The following is a 20,245-nucleotide window of genomic DNA, read 5'->3' as shown; positions in this document are numbered from 1 at the left end:
GGACGTGGGGGAAGACGTGGCCCTAAAAGTGTTCCCGCCACGGCGGAACGCACAGCCAGGGAACGTGGAGAAATTTATGAAGCGAACCTCCTGCAACCCCAACGCCGGTGAAGGTGAATGAGACACCTGCGCGTCATAGAGACGCCGAGACCTCCAGGCTTCCTAGAGAGGCCCGGAAGTGGCTCCAGGAGGCAGGTCCGACGGCTCTGGCGCCCGGGCTGTGGCGGTAGGTAGCCAGGAGACCTGGGCCTCTCGCCCTGCTGTAGCCGTCTGCCACGCCCTTGTTCTTGCAGCTGTGAGTGGGCCTGGGCTGGGGTTGGGGGGCCGCCGCCCTTCCGCGGAGACCTTGGGCCGCCTCGGCCTGGAACGCGACAGGTGGCGGTCCCGGGGGTGGAGGACGGTGGTGAATGAGCAGGGTGGCGGGAAGGAGCATCCCCTTTCAGGTGTCTTCCTGATCCCAGGGGACCCGGCGCAGCTTGGCTTTCTAGAATGTCGCCAAGGCCTCAAACACTGGCTCTCCGCATTTTTTGTTTTTAAGGACATCGGGGCCCCAAGCTCCGAACTTTCCACAGGTGTCTGGCTATACTTGATTCCTATCTCTGATTTTCTGCGCATTTGGGAGAACGATTACCTCCTCTTTGTGACTTGGTTCTCGTTTCCCACTTAAAGTGGCAGTGACTGGTTCCCATTTAAACTGCATGTATTTGTTGGGAAAAGGTAAGTAGGTTTAAACAAAACCTTATAGGCTAGTCATAGTACCAGATGAACCAGATGTGACAGAAATTGTGGAGGTGGAGTGAGCCCTGAAAATCTGAGACGGGTCTCAGTTCATTTAGAAAGTTTTTTTTGCCAAGGTTGAAAACATGTACCCATGACACAGCCTCAGGCAGTCCTGACGACATATACTTAAGGTGGTTAGAGCCCAGTTTCGTTTTCTACATTTTAGGGAGACATGAGACAAGAACAGATGTAAGATGAACATTTTTTTCGGTCTGGAAAGGCGGGACAACTGGAAACGGGTAGGGGGCTTCCAACTCATAGGTAGGTAAGAAACAAATGGTTGCATTATTTTGAGTTTGATTAGCCTCTCCAAAGGAAGCAATCAGATATGCCTTTATTTCAGTGAGCAGAGATATATGAATAGAATGGGAGACAGGTTTGCCCTAAGCAGTTCTCAGCTTGACTTTCCCATTTAGCTTAGTGATCTTGGGGCCCCAAGATTTATTTTCCGTTCACAGTGATAAGATAACCACCTAAGTGAATCTGTATTGTCCCAGCCTTAGTGTGCGGCATTACACGTGGTGGTTAAGAGTCATACAGACCCGGCTTCAAGTGCCGAACCCTGCCCAGTCCCTTATGACCTGCATAATTTGTGGGCAAGGTTCCTAACCTCTGATCTATTTTCCTCATTTCTGAAAGGTGATGATAATACTAGTAACAACCTCAGAAGATTGTCCTGAGGCTTAAATGCTAAACCTTTAAACTGCCTGTATTAATCCATTCTCATGCTGCTAATAAAAACATAACCAAGAATGGGTATTTTATAAAGGAAAGAGGTTTAATGGACTCACAGTTCCACATGGCTGGGGAAGCCTCATAATCATGGCAGAAGGCAAAAGAGGAGCAAAGTCACGTCCTACGTCTTATATGGTGGCAGGCAAGAGAGCTTGTGTAGGGGAACTCCCCTTTATAAAACCATCAGATCTTGTGAGACTTATTCACTATCAAGAGAACAGCATGGGAAAAACCCACCTCTGCAATTCAATTACCTCCCACTGGGTCCCTCCCAGGACATGTGGTAATTATGGGATCTACAATTCAAGATGAGATTTGGGTGGAGACACAGCCAAACCATATCATTCCGCCCCTGGCCCCTCCCAAATCTCATGCCCTCACATTTCAAAACCAATCATGCCTTCCCAACAGTCCCACAAAGTCTTAATTCATTTTAGCATTAACTCAAATGTCCAGACTCCAAAGTCTCATTTAAGACAAGGCAAGCCCCTTCCACCTATGAGCCTGTAAAATCAAGAGCAAGTTAGTTACTTCCTAGATACAATGGGGGTACAGGTATTGGGTAAATACACTCATTCCAAAAGGGAGAAATTGGCCAAAACGAAGGAGCTACAGGCCCCATGCAAGTCTAAAATCCAGCGGGGTAGTCAAATCTTGAAGCTCCAAAATGACCTCCTTTGACTCCATGTCCCATATCCAGGTCACACTGACACAAGAGGTGGGTTCCCATAGTCTTGGGCAGCTCCACCCCTGTGGTTTCGCAGGGTACAGCCCCACTTTTGGCTGCTTCCAGGGCTGGCGTTTAGTGTCTGCTGCTTTTGTAGGTGCATGGTACATGCTGTTGGTGGATCTACCATTCTGGGGTCTGAAGAATGGTAGCTCTCTTCTCACAGCTCCACTAGGCAGTGTCCCATTGGGGACTCTGTGTGGTGGTTCCAACCCCACATTTGCCTTCCATGCTGCTGTAGCAATGGTTCTCCATGAAGGCTCCACCCCTGCAGCCAACTTCTGCCTGGACATCCAGGAGTTTCCATACATCCTCTGAAATCTAGGCAGAGGTTTCCAAACCTCAGTTCTTGACTTCTGTGTACCCACAGGCTTAACACCGCATGGAAGTTGCCAAGGCTTGGGGCTTGCACCCTCTGAAGCCACAGTTTGAGCTGTACCTTGGCCCATTTTAGCCACAGCTGGAGCAGCTGGGACGCAGAGCACCAAGTCCCTAGGCTGCATAGACCAGGGGGGCCCTGGACCCAGCCCAGGAAACCATTTTTGCCTCCTAGACTTCTGGGCCTGTGATAGGAGGGGCTGCCAAGAAGGTCTCTGACATGCCCTGGAGACATTTTCCCCATTGTCTTGATGATTAGCATTTGGCTCCTTGTTACTTATGCAAATTTCTGCAGCCAGCATGAATTTCTCCCCTGAAAATGGGTTTTTCTTTTCTATTGTATCATTAGGCTGCAAATTTTTCAAACTTACACTCTGCTTCCTCTTGAATGCTTTGCAGCTTAGAAATTTCTTACCCCATATACCCTAAATCATCTCTCTGAAGTTCTGAGTTACACAGATGTCTAGGGCAAGGACAAAATGCCGTAAGTCTCTTTGCTAAAACATAACAAGTCACTTTTGCTCCAGTTCCCAACAAGTTCTTCATCTCTGAGACCACCTCAGCCTGGACTCTATTGTCTATATCACTGTCAGCACTTTGGTCAAAGCCATTCAACAAGTCTCTAGGAAGTTCCAAACTTTCCCACATCTTCCTGTCTTCTTCTGAGTCCTCCAAACTGTTGCAGCCTTTGCCTGTAAACCAGTTCCAAAGTCACTTCCACATTTTCAGATATCTTTACAGTAGCACCCCACTACCCAGTACCAATTTACTGTGTTAGTCCATTCTCATGCTGCTAATAAAGACATTCCCAAGACTGGGTAATTTATAATGGAAAGTGGTTTAATGGACTGACAGTTCCACATTGCTGGGGAGGCCTCATAATCATGGCAGAAGGCAAAGGAAGAGCAAAGTCACATCTTACATGGTGGCTGGCAAGAGAATTTGTGTTGGGGAATTTTCATTTATAAAACCATCAGATCTTGTGGGACTTACTGTCATGAGAATAGCACAGGAAAGACCCACCCCCATGATTCGATTACCTCCTACCAGGTCCCTCCAAGGACACGTGGGACTTACAGGAGCTACAATTCAACAGGAGACTTGGGTGGAGACACGGCCAAACCATATCACTACGTAACCCATAATAAATAATAAGTGTAGCCATGGTTGTTGCTGTTTTTATTTTAGGGAGGAGGAAACAGAGGTTCAATGAATTGCCTAGGGTCACACAGGGAATTGGTGGAAGAGCCAAGTCTAATGCCCAGATTTCCAAACTGGGAGTCTTAACCCTTCATCACTGCTACCTGTGCCACATGGGAGAAGATGGGCCACCTCCATTCATTTTCTCTGGGAACTGCAGGAATCACAGTGAGGTTGCAGAATGTGTTAACAGTGAAAGGCCTCACAAGACTCAGGTCAGTACCCAGCACTTCAGATAGGGGCTCTGCACAACCTCAAGTGCTGCTGCGTTAAGATGAACTGTAGAGTCAGATGCACCTGGGTTATTGGTACAGCTCCCTGCTCTACCATTTGCTAGCTGTAGGACTTGGAGTTAGGCACTTTGTGTCTCTGAGCTTCAGTTTCCTCATCTGTAAAATGGAATTAACAAATTAGTACTCATCTGAGAGGGTTGTGAAATAATTCACAGAGTATTGCACAATGCCTGGCACAGAGAAGTGCTTAATAAATGGTAGTTGATATTACTTCAATTTCTTGATATAAATTCAGTTACTTGATATTACTTCAGTTTATAGACGTGGCAAACTGCTGACCTAGTGAAGAAGAAAGTACAAGTGTAGTACTCCTTGCAGATAGGACAGAAAGAGGCATTTGAAGAGCCTGCAAAATGTTCACCCCATTTATATTTACTGGGTCTACAATCTGCTAGATATTCCTTGTCCCTACAGATAGTGCCAGTCTGTGCTCACATGGCATTTAAACTGTAGCTTGGGGAACAGATGGGAAATACCAATTACAAAATTATTTCATTTCTTTTGTCATCAGCATTGTGAGGAATTGCAAGGCCCTTGTGCCACAAATATCTAGGCAGAAGTTTAGGTAGCGGAACACGATTCGAAACACCTCAGGTGATGACCCTGAATTACAGACAGCTATCCTGCTACCTAGTTATATTCAAAACCCTGCAGAAATGCCCATATCTATTACGAGTATACTGGTTTTTACTTAACTCTATGCGCTTAGGTAATTTTCTTCCCAGATGTATTTGGCCTTTTGGTTTTTTGTTTGTTTTTTTTTTGAGACAGAATCTCACTCTGTCGCCTAGACTAGACTGTAGTGCTGCAATCTCCGCTCACTGCAACGTCCATCCCGCAGGTTCAAGCAATTCTCCTGCCTCAGCCTTCTGAGTAGCTGAGATTACAGGTGTGTGTCACCATACCTGGCTAATTTTTTCTGTTTTTAGTAGAGACAGGTTTTCACCATGTTGGCCCAGCTGGTCTCAAACTCCCGACCTCGAGTGATCCACCCACCTCAGCCTTCCACAGTGCTGGAATTACAGGCATGAGCCACTGCACCCAGCCCCTTTTGAATTTTATATGTCACATCTCTTTTATCTGTATCAGAATTCTTCTCCTTATCCCTCTAACTGCATATTTATTTTTATTGTTTTGACTTCCTTACATTAAACACAAGTAGATAATTTTCAGATCTTGCATGGAATTTGAATAGCACCATTTCGTAAGCCCCCTAGCATCAATGTATTTGCCAGATCTCAATATAATAAGATTACAGTTATCTTTTACCTCTGGTCAGCACTTGTACAGTGATTTAAAGCACGTAATCATGGGGTTATACTACTTGGAGATATTTTTTATGTCTCTTAAAGTAAATACAATTTTTTATTTTTATGGGAACAGTCTTAAATTCTCGCTGTTCCATACTTTCTATTGGTGAAATGCTAATGACACTCATATTTCTATGTTGCATTATAATACCAGAGGGCAAGTAGCACAGTCATCTTGAACTCATAGGGATGAAGGAACTGTGTGCATAATCAAAGGTTCTTATTTCTGATCTTTAGCATTTAATTAGGTCTTTTAAAATGTAAAGTACTCCCAATCATCTTTTATTAGTTTTTTCTCATAACTTCCCTTGAGATGTCAACATTATTACCCTCGCTTTACCTTAGTATTCTCAAGAGGTCAGGTGTATTTTAAATTTAATTTTTTTTTCCTGTTTGTAATTAAGTTTTTTTTTTTTTTTCCTTGATCGTGTGCTTAACTTTAACCTGTATCCACTAAAATGACTGCCCAGGTCAGATGTAGCCCTCCCCACCAGGGGAGAGCAATTACTGAACAAAGCCACATTTTGGAAGGACCTTCAAGCACTTGCCATTATAAAGGCAGGTCTGAGTGCCCACACCTAGAAGGAATCAGATAGAAACTAATCAATAAAACAGAAGCCACAGAGTAGATGAAAATCGGGCAGCTGGTTGAAGAACAACTGTATATTCTCTTTTCTCCCTTCTCGCTTAGCATTCGTGAGAATTTTGGGTGGGGGTGGGTCTGCAAAATGCGTTTGCTGAGATTTTTCTGTGCTTATCAATGTTGGGGATCAGGAAGGGAGGAGGCGGCTCCCAGCAGTGCAGCAGATGGCTACCATCCTGTGAAGGCTTTACTGGCCTGGTGGATAAGCTTTTTCCTTGCTATTTATCTTGTTAAGTTATTAATTTTTCCTTACCTTTCTCTTCTGACCCCCCTGATCAGGTCAGTTATACAAGTTTTTGCCTCAGATCATTCTGAAACCAGTTGGAAGGTAATGGAATAGCATCACTAGGCCTGGCAGGTTTCTGAAGCATTAATAATCCGAAGTTGTATGTTCCTTCCTTGATTAATGTGCACATGAACCATGATTGACCTATGGTCTTGTGACTGGACTGGAATGTGTAATTTTAAAACCAAAGACTAATTAAAGATAGGTATTTCCGTTGGAATTTTTTAATTGGGGTTTTGAAGGCCTTGTCCATTTTCAGAATTCCTTATGGTGGAATTCTTACAGAGATATTAAGAAGATCTTAAATTGTTATCTGGCATCCTGTTTGTCAAAACTTTCAACCAGACAAGAACATTTCCAAAACCTACTGTTTCAATTAATGATATCACCTTCCTCAAAACATCATCTGGGTGCAGCGCACTGCCACCTCCTGCAGTTGTTCACCAGCCCTCACCCTGATTTCACCTGAGCACACTGGCCTTTTGTCCTCAGTGGTAACCCTCTAGTCTAGAGCCACATCTCCCTTACCTGGACCCTGGCCCATTTCCTCCTCCAGGGGAAGCCTTCTCTTTCACAAGTACCAAGGTGGCCCCAACAGTTCATTGCTGTGAACCTTCAAAGGCTTATGTTGTCTGCAGAATGGAATTCAATTAGCCAGGCATCATGGCACACGCCTGTAGTCCCAGCTACTCAGGATGCTGAGGTAGGAGGATCGCTTGAGGCCAGGAAATCAAGGTTGCAGTGAGCGGTGGTCACACCTCTGCACTCTAGCCTGGGCAACAGAGTGAGACCTTGTCTCAAAAAAAAAAAAAAGAAGAATGGCATTCAAACTTTATGGAAGGGGACAGAAGCCTGTCTCCAGGCTCAGCCCAGGCTGTCTTTTCACCCTCAAGCATCAGCTCCATGCTTCAGTTTGCACACTAGCCATGGCGGACTCACCATGTTAGCTGCCCAGCACATCCTTCCCTGCATCTGATCCATTTATTCGTGGTGCACCCCCACCTGTGATTACCTTCCTTTCAGCCTACCTAGATCCTCCCATGGGCCCTGTAGCGCTAAAGCTCACTCTCCCATGATCTCTTCCTGATGTGCCCTGTCAGAATCAGTCTCCCCACCCCCACCTTGGTTTCCCACCGCACTTTGTTTATACCAACGTTATAACAGTAACCTTATTTTCATGTTTTTTGCCTTTTCCTTTTGGTATCGGTAGAAGCCTCTTTCTTATTTGTAAGCTCTGGAAAGCAGGACCTCTGTCTCGTTTGGGTTTGTATCTTTCATTTCATAACCCGGCACTTTTTAGGAGATATGTTACTGAGGCAGGAGAACAGTGTGAACCCAGGGGGCTGAGCTTGCAGTGAGCCGAGATTGCTCCACTGCACCCCAGCCTGGGTGACAGAGCGAGACTCTGTCTCAAAAAAAAAAAAAAAAAAAAGGCATTATTAATGTCTTGCAGAACAGCAGCTCTTAGACATTGCAGAGCCCTGGGTAATTTGTGCCCATCACAATTTTACTGAATTGGATATATTTTAGGATGTTCAGAATCGTCCATAGATTCAACAAATATTTATTGAGCATCTACTATGTTCTGCATTCTAGTAGGGACACCCCAGAAGGCAGAAGACCTCAGTTCTCATAGAACTTAACATTCTGTGGGAAGGAGATCAATAATAAAAAGTAAATAGTTTTAGATAGATAGCAAAATGTTCCATGAAGAAAACAAAGCAACATTTAGGCTACAGGCAGCTGTGTTAGCTAGGGTGATCAGAGAAGCCTCTCTGAGGACTTGTCAGCAGACCTAAATATTGAGAAAGAAGCTACCAGAAAAGGACCTAGTGCATGGTGTGTCACACTGAAGTGAGAACAGGAGCCAGTAATGAGCTCAGCATCTTCAAGATAAGTCCGTACAGTTGGAGCACAGAGTGCCAGTAGCAGAAGAGTGGGAAATTGTGACCAGGTCATGGAGGTGAACATGGGAAGTCTGTATTGAAATATCAGTAACTGAGGTGTACTGTGTTGGGAAATAGCATTCATCATGAAGGGTTATGAGTACACTAAAGAACAGAATTGACTGCATTTGGTTTTATGACTACTCTAAATCCAAATGGGAGTGTTCTGCACTCAGAAAACAATAGAATCACAAGGTCACTGTTAGGTACATTGAGGGAGTGCTGGCACGTTCATTCTTCATGAATTTTCTTGAAAGCACAACCGTGGCAGTTGCTTAATGGAACCTTGGGAACTCATCAGCCATCCTCTGCCCCATTTTACTCAGTTTCCCTAGTATTTCTTACTCTTCTCCATACCCTCAAGCCACTGAGACAGTCACTTGCTGAACCTTGTCTTCACTTGTCACACTGACTGATTCTGCATGAGTGATCTGATTCGCTTCATTGGCAGTCTCATACACTCACACAGGTATTCAGAAGAACTTAGAAAACTCTTTGTAACCCTGTGGTTTTGAGAGATGTAGGCATGTCATGTGGAAGTGTGATAAAATAGTTGAATCTCTAAACTCTGGAGTGTGAAAAAAGGGCAGCTCAAGGAATGACATCTGTGGAGTGCCCATACGGTGTCAGGTGTTTTGTTGGACATTTTTTGCACATTATCCCATGCAGTCTTCATGCAGGCTTATTATCAGCTCCACTTTTAGATGAAGCAGCAGGTTCAGAGTGTTTAACACATATGGTAAACACACAGTCCAAAATCACACAACTGGTAAGTGGACCCCAAAGTCCATTTCCTTTACATTTAAGACTATGTTTAGTGGTTAAAAGTGCGGGCTCCTGGAACCAAACTGCGATCAGGTGTGAATCCAGGTAAACTTGGGCAAGTTTATTTACTATCTCTGTGGTAATTCTCAGCTGAAAAACAGGATCTAATAGTACTTTCCTGGTAAGATTATTAAAAGGATTAAATGGCTAACATATACATAAAGCACTTAGCATGCTGCCTGGCCCTAGTAGTAAGCACAAGGTATGTGTTTGTTGTTATTATTTCCACTGTACCATGCTGCCTTTTTAGAAACTTTAGCATTCCTGTAACATAGCACAACACACAACCAGACGGAAGAGAAAAGTGAAGTCTAGAGAAGTGTCTTGGCCAAAATGGTTATGTGTAACCATTTAAGGGTGGAGGCAAGACGTCTTCACTGTGTATTCCTGTCCGCCATATTTTTTCTTTCTTTGTGCATGTACACTGACTTCACACTCATAGCCTCTCTGCCATACAAGCTCTTCATCCTGCATAGCCCTAACCTCTGCTGCTCCCGCTTCCCTCCTGTCTCCACATTCTTGCATGTTGAAGTCTACTTACATGGTGTGGTGGCTGCAGTCGTGGGTGCCTGGCTGGGAAAGAGAAATGGTAGGGCTCTTGATTGCTTGCGGTCTTCATGCCTCACCACACCTGTGAGCGTCTCTGTTAACTTGAGCGCGCGCGCGCGTGTGTGTGTGTGTGTGCGCGCGCGCACGCCCAGTGCCTTTGAGGACCTGTGTGCTTCCTTTTCTTTTTTTTTTTTTGAAATGGAGTCTTGCTCTGTCACCCAGGCTGGAGTGCAGTGGCGCGATCTCGGCTCACTGCCAGCTCTGCCTCCCAGGTTCACGCCATTCTCCTGCCTCAGCCTCCCGAGTAGCTGGGACTACAGATGCCCGCCACCACGCCCAGCTGATTTTTTCTATTTTTAGTAGAGACCGGGTTTCACCGTGTTTGCCAGGATGGTCTCGATCTCCTGACCTCATGATCCGCCTGCCTTGGCCTCCCAAAGTGCTGGGATTACAGGCGTGAGCCACCGCGCCTGGCCTCTTTCCCTCTTACGTGGAAGGAATTGGGTGTCGTAGTTTTTGCTTATTTTGTTTTGTTTTTGGGAGAAGGGGGCCTTGGAGCCTTGACAGAAATGCGGGGAGGGCCACAGAAGAAGAGGGAGAGAGAAGTGGGACCCCCAAAGGCACTGAGCGCTTGTACTTTAAGTACTTGCAAGATTTGCGGTGGGGGAGGTGGGGCATGGTTTGCTACATAAAGGAGTTTTTCCCCATATATATATATTTTTAAGTATAGGGTTAATAAAGCAGTATTAAACCATGCTGCAGTGCAAAATTTTAAAGAAAAGATGTTGGGAGCTTCCTTTAGAGTGCTCTCTAATTTTCTGATGCATGGGGTGGGGGGCACGGAATGCCTCTTCCTACCAAATTTGAATCAATTATTTTCATAAAGGCTGTAATCATTTTCAAGAATTAGCAATAATGCCTTATGTTTGAAACATTTTTTGTAGTTCTCAAAGCACTGCCAAGTACATTCTCATATTTAACCTCCACATTAACCTTTCTAGGTGGGCAGAGCGGGTATTACTGTCCCCGTGTTACATCGGGAGACATTTGAAGCCCAGGAACTGAAGGGAAAGTAGCTAAATGACACAGCTGTGGCTAGAGCCGGGCCTTACCTTTTCATTCTGCTATAGCGTATTGACTTTCTGTTTTTGTGAGGTCAAAATTAGGGAGAATGACATTTGCATTTAGATCAGTAACAGTGATGCATACTTCTTTCTTACAGGTCCAGTTATCTTTTGACTGCCACATATGGATCCCCAAAGACCTCAAAAGGAAACTGTCCTCATTACAGGAGGAAGTGGCTATTTTGGTTTTCGGTAAGTGTATCTATAAAATATACACATGGAATTATTTTACTGGTAGTTGCCAGAATCTTTCAACTCTGACAACAGAGCAGACTTTTACTTGTTTGTATAATGTCAAACCAGAAATGATCTGTGTTGCCCACTGCTCAGACATTGCAGCTGAGAACTACAGGTATATTTCACTTAAAGAAAAATTATTTATAAAGCCATTAAATTGGGAGGGGTGACTATTCACATCACCAAAAACAATTTTAAATCATAGCTGTTCTTTCACAGTTATGTTATTATTCACAAATATTCCAAAAAATAGATAGTGGGCCCTAGAACCAAGGGGGAAAAATGCTACCATTCTTTGAAGATAAAGCCTCTCTCTTTGTAATTTAAGTAGATGAGAGGATTCTCACTTTTGAAAACTTGAAGAAGTGAGCCTTGCACCAAGGAACATGCATAGTGAGGGGTCAGGATGAGCCAAGAAGACTTGGATCAGCCCCACCTTGATTGGTAAATTACTTTATAGACTTCCCCTAGGCACAGCTTAAGAGTGACTTATTCAACGTTTACTGTTTCTTATTTCAGCCTGGGCTGTGCCCTGAACCAAAAGGGAGTCCATGTGATTCTGTTTGACATCAGCAGCCCTGCTCAAACCATTCCAGAAGGAATCAAGTTTATACGAGGAGACATCCGCCACCTGTCTGACGTAGACAAAGCCTTCCAGGATGCGGACGTCACTTGTGTGTTCCATATTGCCTCTTATGGTATGTCAGGGCGGGAGCAACTCAATCGAAACCTGATCGAAGAAGTCAACATCAGGGGCACAGACAACATCCTCCAGGCTTGCCAGAGGAGAAGGGTGCCCAGGTTAGTTTACACCAGCACTTTCAATGTCATCTTTGGAGGTCAAGTTATTAGAAATGGGGATGAATCTCTGCCCTACCTGCCTCTTCACCTCCACCCTGATCACTACTCTCGGACAAAGTCAATTGCAGAGCAGAAGGTGCTGGAGGCGAATGGTACACCCCTGGACAGAGGTGATGGTGTCTTAAGAACCTGCGCTCTGAGGCCAGCTGGCATCTATGGGCCTGGAGAACAAAGACATCTTCCCAGAATAGTCAGCTACATCGAGAAGGGTCTGTTCAAGTTTGTCTACGGGGACCCCAGGAGCCTGGTTGAGTTTGTCCACGTGGATAACTTGGTGCAGGCTCACATTCTGGCCTCAGAAGCCCTGAGAGCTGACAAGGGCCATATTGCCTCTGGGCAGCCCTACTTCATCTCAGATGGCAGACCCGTGAACAACTTTGAGTTCTTCCGGCCTCTGGTTGAGGGCCTGGGCTACACATTCCCATCTACCCGCCTGCCATTGACCTTGGTCTACTGCTTTGCTTTTCTAACAGAGATGGTTCACTTCATTTTGGGTCGACTCTACAACTTCCAGCCCTTCCTCACTCGCACTGAAGTTTACAAAACTGGTGTCACACATTATTTTAGCTTAGAGAAAGCCAAGAAAGAGCTAGGTTATAAGGCCCAGCCATTTGACCTCCAGGAAGCAGTGGAATGGTTTAAAGCCCATGGTCATGGCAGAAGTTCTGGAAGTAGTGACTTGGAGTGTTTTGTTTGGGATGGGCTATTGGTCTTCCTCCTGATTATAGCAGTTCTCATGTGGCTGCCTCCTTCTGTGATTCTGTCGCTGTGAAGGAGGGGCCAGAAATAAGGTGATCACAGTTGGCTGAGATGGTTCTCAAGAAACATGAGTTTTAAAATGTGTGCAGTGATATCTGGTGCCAAACATTGGCTCTTCAAATTGCTACTTAAGTATAGGTTCTTGGATTGAATCTTTGTGTATTATTTCCTTGCACTAATCCAGATGGGATTGAAAAAAAGAAGCAGAGATTAGTTTGAAATTTGATTTGTTATGTCCTTCTGTTTTAGGTGGGTACAATAGAAGTCAGTTTGGAGCCATGGAAGTAGGCTTAGTTGAGTTGGAGATGCCCATTTTGAATTTCTTAGAAGGCAAGATATACTTATTTCCATTTTATGCACTCTGCATCTACCTAAAACCTCTGACTGATGTGGGAATGGCATAACACTATGAGGCTTGAAAGCGTGTGAAAAACACCAAATTGGCCCAGATCCCTAACAGAGCAATCCTCGAGGGGATGGTGGCTATTGCTGGAGAGGTATTAGCTATTCACAGGGTACGTTTTAGGTGTTAACTTTTGCCCTTTGTGATATTAGGGCATTATGCTTGTGTGAACACATGGTAATGTTTGATGTTGAGGCCTTTATTCTACCTCATAGGATTCTTTTCAGGCTAAAATTCAAGCATACAAGGTGGTCCTCAACACACGTAGCCATTCTTTTTATCAGAATTGTCCTGGTACATTCCTTATGAGGGCTTTCTTCCTCAGTGTTCTCTTTAGAGGGCTATTGCTACTGGACTTTCTGCAATGTCTTTGGATGTGCCCTCAGAGCCTGCAACAAGTGTATTTGGATATACTCTATTTGTAAAGTTTAGGCCTCTAAGAAGGCCAAAAGGAAGGAACTAAAAATCTGATGATTAAGGGAGTCAATCAAGCTGATGCCATTTTTAGTTTAAAAATAGAGCAGAGCTCTAAACTCATAGACGGGTTTTCTTACTGGGAAGAAGTTTGGCTCTCTGAAGACAGCTTCCAGTGAGGAATGTATTGAACAATGGCAGCACTGTCTGGCCACCCACAAACTGTTACAGATGATCCAGTTACACTGCTGCATAGGAACCAAGTGGAAAGAAGACAGAGTCCATGTCTGTCCATGGCTCCAGCTACAGAAAGGATAGGATGGGAACATTACAAGGGGGACACATTACTGTGGAAAGTTCTGCTAGCGTTACTCTTGAGAGTATCTGTAACATATAAATAGATGAGCAATCCCTGTTGAATGCTGCCTGGATATTTTCAGAAAAGCTCTGAACTTGATGTCAGAGTACCGACACCATGAATATCGTGTGTGGCCTTAACCAAGGAACAGAAGCCCTTTAGAACTTAGCTTCCTCACTTGGGAGCTGTGAGTGACTGCATTTGCCCTTTCTATAAACCCACCCACCTCATAGGGTTCACTGGAAGCATAAAGCAAGATGTAGTGAAAGTACTTTTAATATAAATTGCAGCATCAGTACGAGGTGATGGTAGTGATCGTTTTTAGGAAAACGTGTTTGAAGGCTTTTCTGTCCTAAAGAAGCTTTTGCATTAGCCTGGGGTTAACGCATATGAGCACCTGCCATGTATTGTTCTAGAACTGCTTGAATATCCTCATCCCCAGAGCAGGTCATCCAAGACAGCAGGGTGGAAGCTGCATTGTCCTTTATGACTTGGCCTCAAATGTCACAGTGTCATTCCACAGTATATTGGTTATACAGGTCAATCCTATTCAGTAGGGGAAGGAAATACACAAAGATATTTCCGTATTATACCGGAAGACGGAGATGGTCAAAGGCGATCTTGGAGGCTAAGCTCTTGGCCCCATATGAGTCATCCTTCCTTTTCCATGAAAGTTTGCCCACATTTCCAGCTACATAGCTTTCTCTGCCTGCTTCCTGCCAGAAGGATTTTAGGGGCCCAACGGCTGTGTTAACATTTTGCACTATATCCCTTTCCATTCAAGCTGGCAGTGGTACTAGGAACATTATTTTGAATGTGTCACCTGAGTCTTACTGCAGTTCACTCACAAAAGCCACACCCACAGATCTCTGAGGGAAGTCCTCCACTGTGAGCTTCTGCTCAGACTGCCAAGGGACAATACGCTGTGCTTCGTAGAAGCCTTACTGTCTGAACAGCTCTCTGGGGTGCCACATCAGGCCTTTCTGAGATCTTAAAAAGATTTTATACTCAACAGCCACAGGCATGTACTGTCGTTTCCACAGTCTCGTGTGTTTACACAGGTTAGCCGTATTCAGTGTAGGAGGAGACTACACAAGGACATGAATACCAGGAGGTGGTGTCATTGGAGGCCAACGTGGAACCTGGCTACCACATTCCTGCTTCCATATCTCCCCAATTCTGTTACTGTCTCCCACCCCAGCTTGAAATGGTAGATTTTCTCAGTGCTCAGTCCTTGTCCCTGTTCTAATACCATACTTTCTCCCTAGGTGAGCTCACCTAAGCCCATGGCCTCCATTTCCATCTCCTAACCCAAATATGTACTACTAGATGTATAGTTCCAGACCACTCCTGGGCTCCAGACTCAGTACTTCTGCAACTCCACGTGGATGTCCCACATGCACCTGTCAGCCAGTGTAGCCAAAGTGGAATTCATAATCCTCTCCCACCCCAAATTCTTACAGGACTCCCTTCCTTAGTAAATATCTCCATTACCTGCTGAATTTCCCATCCCAGAGATCTGGGATAATCCCTGACCCCTGCCTCTCCTAAACTTGACACACCTAGCCCATGTTTAAGCCAGTTGATTTTTACTTGTAATCATGCCTTAAAACTGCCCAAGGTATAGGTGTACCTGCTCTCCCATAGATTCCAATAGTAGCCCATTTGCTCTTCCACCCTTATCCACACCCGCCTTCCTTCAGTCCGTTCTCCACATGCCTAGCCGAGAGAGTCTATAAAGGTGCAAATCTTTTGTCACTTCTCTGCTGAAAACTTTCCTTAGGTTGAGAATCTTTAACATGACCAAGAGGCCTTGTCTGAACTGGCCCCTTCCCTATCTCTCTAACTTCATCTCACGTTATTCTGCCTTCTCTGCCCCAATAACACTGACCTTTTGTAGGTTCCTGGGCTCCAAGCTTCTCAGGCTCCCTGCTCCTCCTTTTGGCCTGAATAATGTTTATTTCGTGTCTCTTGTTAAGTCTTCTTCTAGGGGCCTTCCCTGATCCCAGCAATTTAGGATTGGTCCTCCTGCTACAAATGATGCTACAGGCCTCTCATAGCTTCCTGCCTTTCTTAATAGCATTGCTCATAACCGTAAACATTTGTACGGTTATTTGTTTAATGCCTGTTAGCTCTGAGGGTGGGAACTTTGTCTTGCTTACTGCTATACTCCTAATGCCTGGCACAGTGCAGGAGTTCAATGAGTATTTGTCCAATGAATGCTGTTTTCCCATCTGCTATGGATGAACACTCTTTTCTAGCACACAGATAACTCACTATTTCTAATCTTTTGGAGACTGGGGAAAATAGCCAACCTACACTAGAATTATGCTAACTAAGTCAAGATTAGATGAGGTCTAGTAAGTAAGGGAAGTCATCGTCTATATGATCTGGTGGAGTATTAATGCTATAAGGTGGTCAGGGAATGAAGGAGGAATGTGAGCCAAGTGATTTGTGCTCCCTCCACATCTCAGCTGAAAACTCACCACTTTAAAAGACTTAGTCTGTTTCCTGAAAGGGAGCTCCCCTTCCCTTCTATGGTCAGGAGACGCTGCAGTTAAGAAATTCCATTAGTTCTAGGGTTCCCAGCTGCCCTCACCTTGCCTCAACCTCAGATTGAATCACTCAACCCTGCCTAACACAATAAAATTATGCTCACACTTGTGCACTTGGGGATGCGCTCAGAGGTCTGGGCAGAAGCCACCCAGCACTGCTACCTCACCCATGGCTTCTGAGGAGTGTGTGGGTGGTTATCCATATGGTTGATGGAGGGTCGCAATGAAGGAAGGATGTGTGAGCAACAAGGAGCCCTGTACTGGAACCTAAAGGTGATGCCCAAACTGCTCCCACCTGCAAAAAGGAAGAGGGGTCTGGAAAGCCTGTTGGAAGTACTTGTTGGATGTCCTCAGTGCTGTTTCTGGTGACAGGGGCAGACAGTGCCACATTACGAGCAGTAGCAGTTAGTGGAGGGTCAAATAACTCATTCTGGCACCAAATTACCTATGCTGTGGTGTTTCTCAAGCCTAGGGAATAGGCCTAGGGATTCTTTTCAAGAAAATGTTTTATTTTCCTCAACCACCTAACATGGTGTATAAAAGAGGCAAGTGTTGCTTTGTCATAGATTGTTGGGGCTGCTTCTACCTTTTATTGCTTTCCAAATCTCTGGTTCACCCAGCGTTACAAAGACAGGGTAGAAGTTGCCTGCAGAATGCCACGCCCCAGCTCTGACCCAATTAGGCATCATTATAGGGCCACTGGTGCCCCTGCTGGCTGGCCTTGGAAGCCAGCACCAGCAATGTTATTAAAATTTTCACCAGCATCTCTTGCTTAGAGATGGCATACCAGGTTGTGTGCTGTTCACCAGCATCTCTCACTTTAGAGAACGATACCCCATGCTCCTTTTTGATGACAAAAAGTCCCTCCCAGCCCTTTCGTGGGGCTGACCTCCATATGCAGGCCTGACCACTCACAAGCCTTCCATCCTTCGGCTACAGTCATTGGGCCACAATGGGCCAGTCAGCGTCGTCCTTTCAACCTTTCTCCCAGAGCAGGTTTAGAGAAACCCTTTCCGCTAGGATTGCTTCTCTGGGGAGGACAGGCGCTTGGTGCTGCTGCTCTTCAGGGTCCTCTTACCTGAAGGAGAGGTCCGAGTGCTGATGATGTTTGGGCTGCTGGGTCCAGCCGTGTGTTAAGAAGAGCCAAAAAATGGAGAGGGAGGAGGTCCTGGTGACTACACTGGGGTTCCATAACGCTGCCTGCTAGACCCTCATCCTAGATCATCCTCTCACGTGAGTCTCAGTTCGCTTTCTTTCCTGCTTAAGGTCCTTTAAGTTCGATTTTTCTCCAGGAATCACAGCATGTCCTGGTGTGCCATGTCCACAATCCACTCCTGGGTACAGGTTATCCTACCCCGTGGTTTCCAAAGGCAGCCTCTCCACTCACCTCTGTGCCCTCTTTCTTTCAAACGGGGGTCGTCTTTTGGTCCCTGGGTAATTTAACATTTGCTGGAGTTTTTCTTACGAAATGAGATTGATTTCCTTTTCTAGAATCATGTTTATTTGAATTATGTTTATTCAAATCATGTATATTTGGACCCAACATACCTTTAAGCAGTGTAGTTCAAACTCTTGTTTTATATGAAAATTGTTTGATGAAGTGATTTGCTCCCCAGAACATAAACACCCCATGAGAGCAGGAACCATGTCTGTTTTTTCTACTTCTATACCCTTCATATGCCCAATAAATGCTTGTTGACTGGGTGAATGCACTTATCAGCCAGGTGGTCTCTTATCTGAGATTACAGCTGATTCCCCAGTTATTGCCGCTGTTACACCTAAGACTCCCAGCCTGAGCCAATAAGAACATTCAAGGCCTAAATTTAAAATGCAGACTCCAGAAGGATGACAACATGTACCATGGCAGAGTAGCAAGCTCTGGAATTGTTCCTTTCACTGTAACAACCAGAAAAGCAGGGGGGCAGGGGAATGATCAGAACCAATGATTTCAGGAACTCCTTACGTCTGTTTTACCTGGATATACAGACTCCAAACTCTTCCCTGATGCTTCTGATTGAGAAAGTCTGTGTTGGTTGGCAATCTGCACCCTAGGTGTTTCTTATCTTTCAACAAGGAGGTGAACACTGCTGCCAGATACTAAACACTGGCTCCCTTGCAAGACGCTGAGAGGCTCCTGACTTCTGCTTGGCTCTTCCCTTTGCAGTGCTTTGCTACGGCAGGTGCTCAGTACAACTTTGCTGAATGAATGAAGGGGGAGATGGGACTCGCCAAAGGGCCTTGGATTCAAGTGACACCCCACCTGCTCCTTTATGCAGGGCCCAGTTCTTTGTTGACACTGACAAGCACTGCCACATCCCAGTGCTGACTTTTCTAGCCAACCTAGAGCCTCTTTTTCTTGAGCCAAAGAGATTCTTTGGCAACACATCTTGTTGTGCCTGGTTACCTGATCTTTTAGTATAAAACAGCCTTTTGCTATTGAAAATCAAACCAGAAATAGAGTCATCCAGTCCATGGTATCTCTAAGCTGTGCAAATTCATACCATGTTACCCTTCTGTATTTTAGAACCTGGGCACACCAGGAACTCATTGAACTCAAGTGGAGTTCATAATTACTTGAGTTCATTGAACTCAAGTAATTATGACCGAGGCCAAATCTAGTTCACTACAAAGAAATTGCATGTAGCTAACTGATCCAGGCAAGTGTCTTTCAACCAACAGGGGATTTATCAGCAGTAATTTGCAATGTTTATTTTTAACAGCTGGTTAAAGCATGCAAGGAATTAAAAAATTCATTACTAATATGCAGGATTTTAATCCTGGCAAATATCCTACATATCTTTTTCTCTAGCCTCCCAGTGGAGCTGCATTTCAGATCTAAGAGTAAAATACTGTCTTAGCCATATATGTATTTTTAACATCTATATATGTTATAAGAATGAGTCGTCTTTTGCTCCTAACAGTCACTAGAAGTTAGTGTCCTGAATAGATAATAATGAGTCTGAAATGTTGCCCAGGTTTTAAGAGGAATTATTTGCACATTGCTGGGCAATTACAACACCCCCATTCCACTGATTTATAGTCCTGTGCCTTTCATAGGGGATTTAGCTTCTGGGAATGTTCAAGATGAAGCTAATGATCAATATTAACCTGTCACCCTAGTTAACTAAATTACTCAAAGATGAACATTCTTAATAGTTAATTGCTACTATTTGTTCAGAGTTTATTTGGTGCAAGGCTTTCTAATTTTTTTTTTTTTTTTGAGACAGAGTTTTGTTCTTGTTTCCCAGGCTGGTGTGCAATGGCGTGATCTCAGCTCACTGCAACCTCGCCTCCTGGGTTCAAGCGATTCTCCTGCCTCAGCCTCCTGAGTCACTAGGATTACAGGCACCCACCACCACGACCAGCTAATTTTTGTTTAACACAATGGGTTTCGCCATGTTGGCCAAGCCGATCTCAAACTCCTGACTTCAGGTGATCCACCTGAGGCTTTCTTTATTTCTTAGGCTTATTTAGGTTTCTTAATGTCTTTAAGAAAGAGATCCATTTATTATCTCCAGTATACATGGGAGGAAACTGAGGCTTAGGGAGATGCAGTACCTTGCCCAAGGGTAGCCAGAGTCACCAGCTAGGAAGTGGCGAAACTTAAATTTGAGCCAGGTTTACTTGAATCCAAGACCAAATTTTTTATTTTTTGATAGAGTCTCCTCTGTCACCCAGGCTAGAGTACAGTGGCACAGTTATGGCTCACTGTTGGCTCGAACTCCTGGGCTCAAATGATTGTCCTACCTCAGCCTCCCAAGTAACTGGGACTACAGGTGCATGCCACCACATCCACCTTTTATTTTCTGTAGAGACGGTGTTTCACTATATTCCCTGGGCTGGTCTTGAATTCCTTGCCCCA

At 44.8% G+C, this 20,245-nt stretch overlaps 1 protein-coding gene across 1 annotated transcript; it reads left to right on the top strand.

Annotated features, from left to right (window-relative positions):
• Nucleotides 1–217: 217 nt before the first annotated feature.
• SDR42E1 (short chain dehydrogenase/reductase family 42E, member 1) lies at nt 218–14,123 on the top strand. Its single transcript, XM_003272475.3, has 3 exons — nt 218–295; nt 10,895–10,988; nt 11,553–14,123. Exons 2-3 carry the CDS (start codon nt 10,921–10,923, stop codon nt 12,664–12,666), a joined length of 1,182 nt encoding a protein of 393 aa, XP_003272523.1. The 5' UTR covers nt 218–295; nt 10,895–10,920; the 3' UTR covers nt 12,667–14,123.
• Nucleotides 14,124–20,245: the final 6,122 nt, after the last annotated feature.

The sequence above is a fragment of the Nomascus leucogenys genome, chromosome 2, assembly GCF_006542625.1.
Source record: "Nomascus leucogenys isolate Asia chromosome 2, Asia_NLE_v1, whole genome shotgun sequence".
In the NCBI taxonomy this organism is placed as follows: domain Eukaryota; kingdom Metazoa; phylum Chordata; class Mammalia; order Primates; family Hylobatidae; genus Nomascus; species Nomascus leucogenys.
This window is presented reverse-complemented; position numbering and strand designations above follow the sequence as displayed.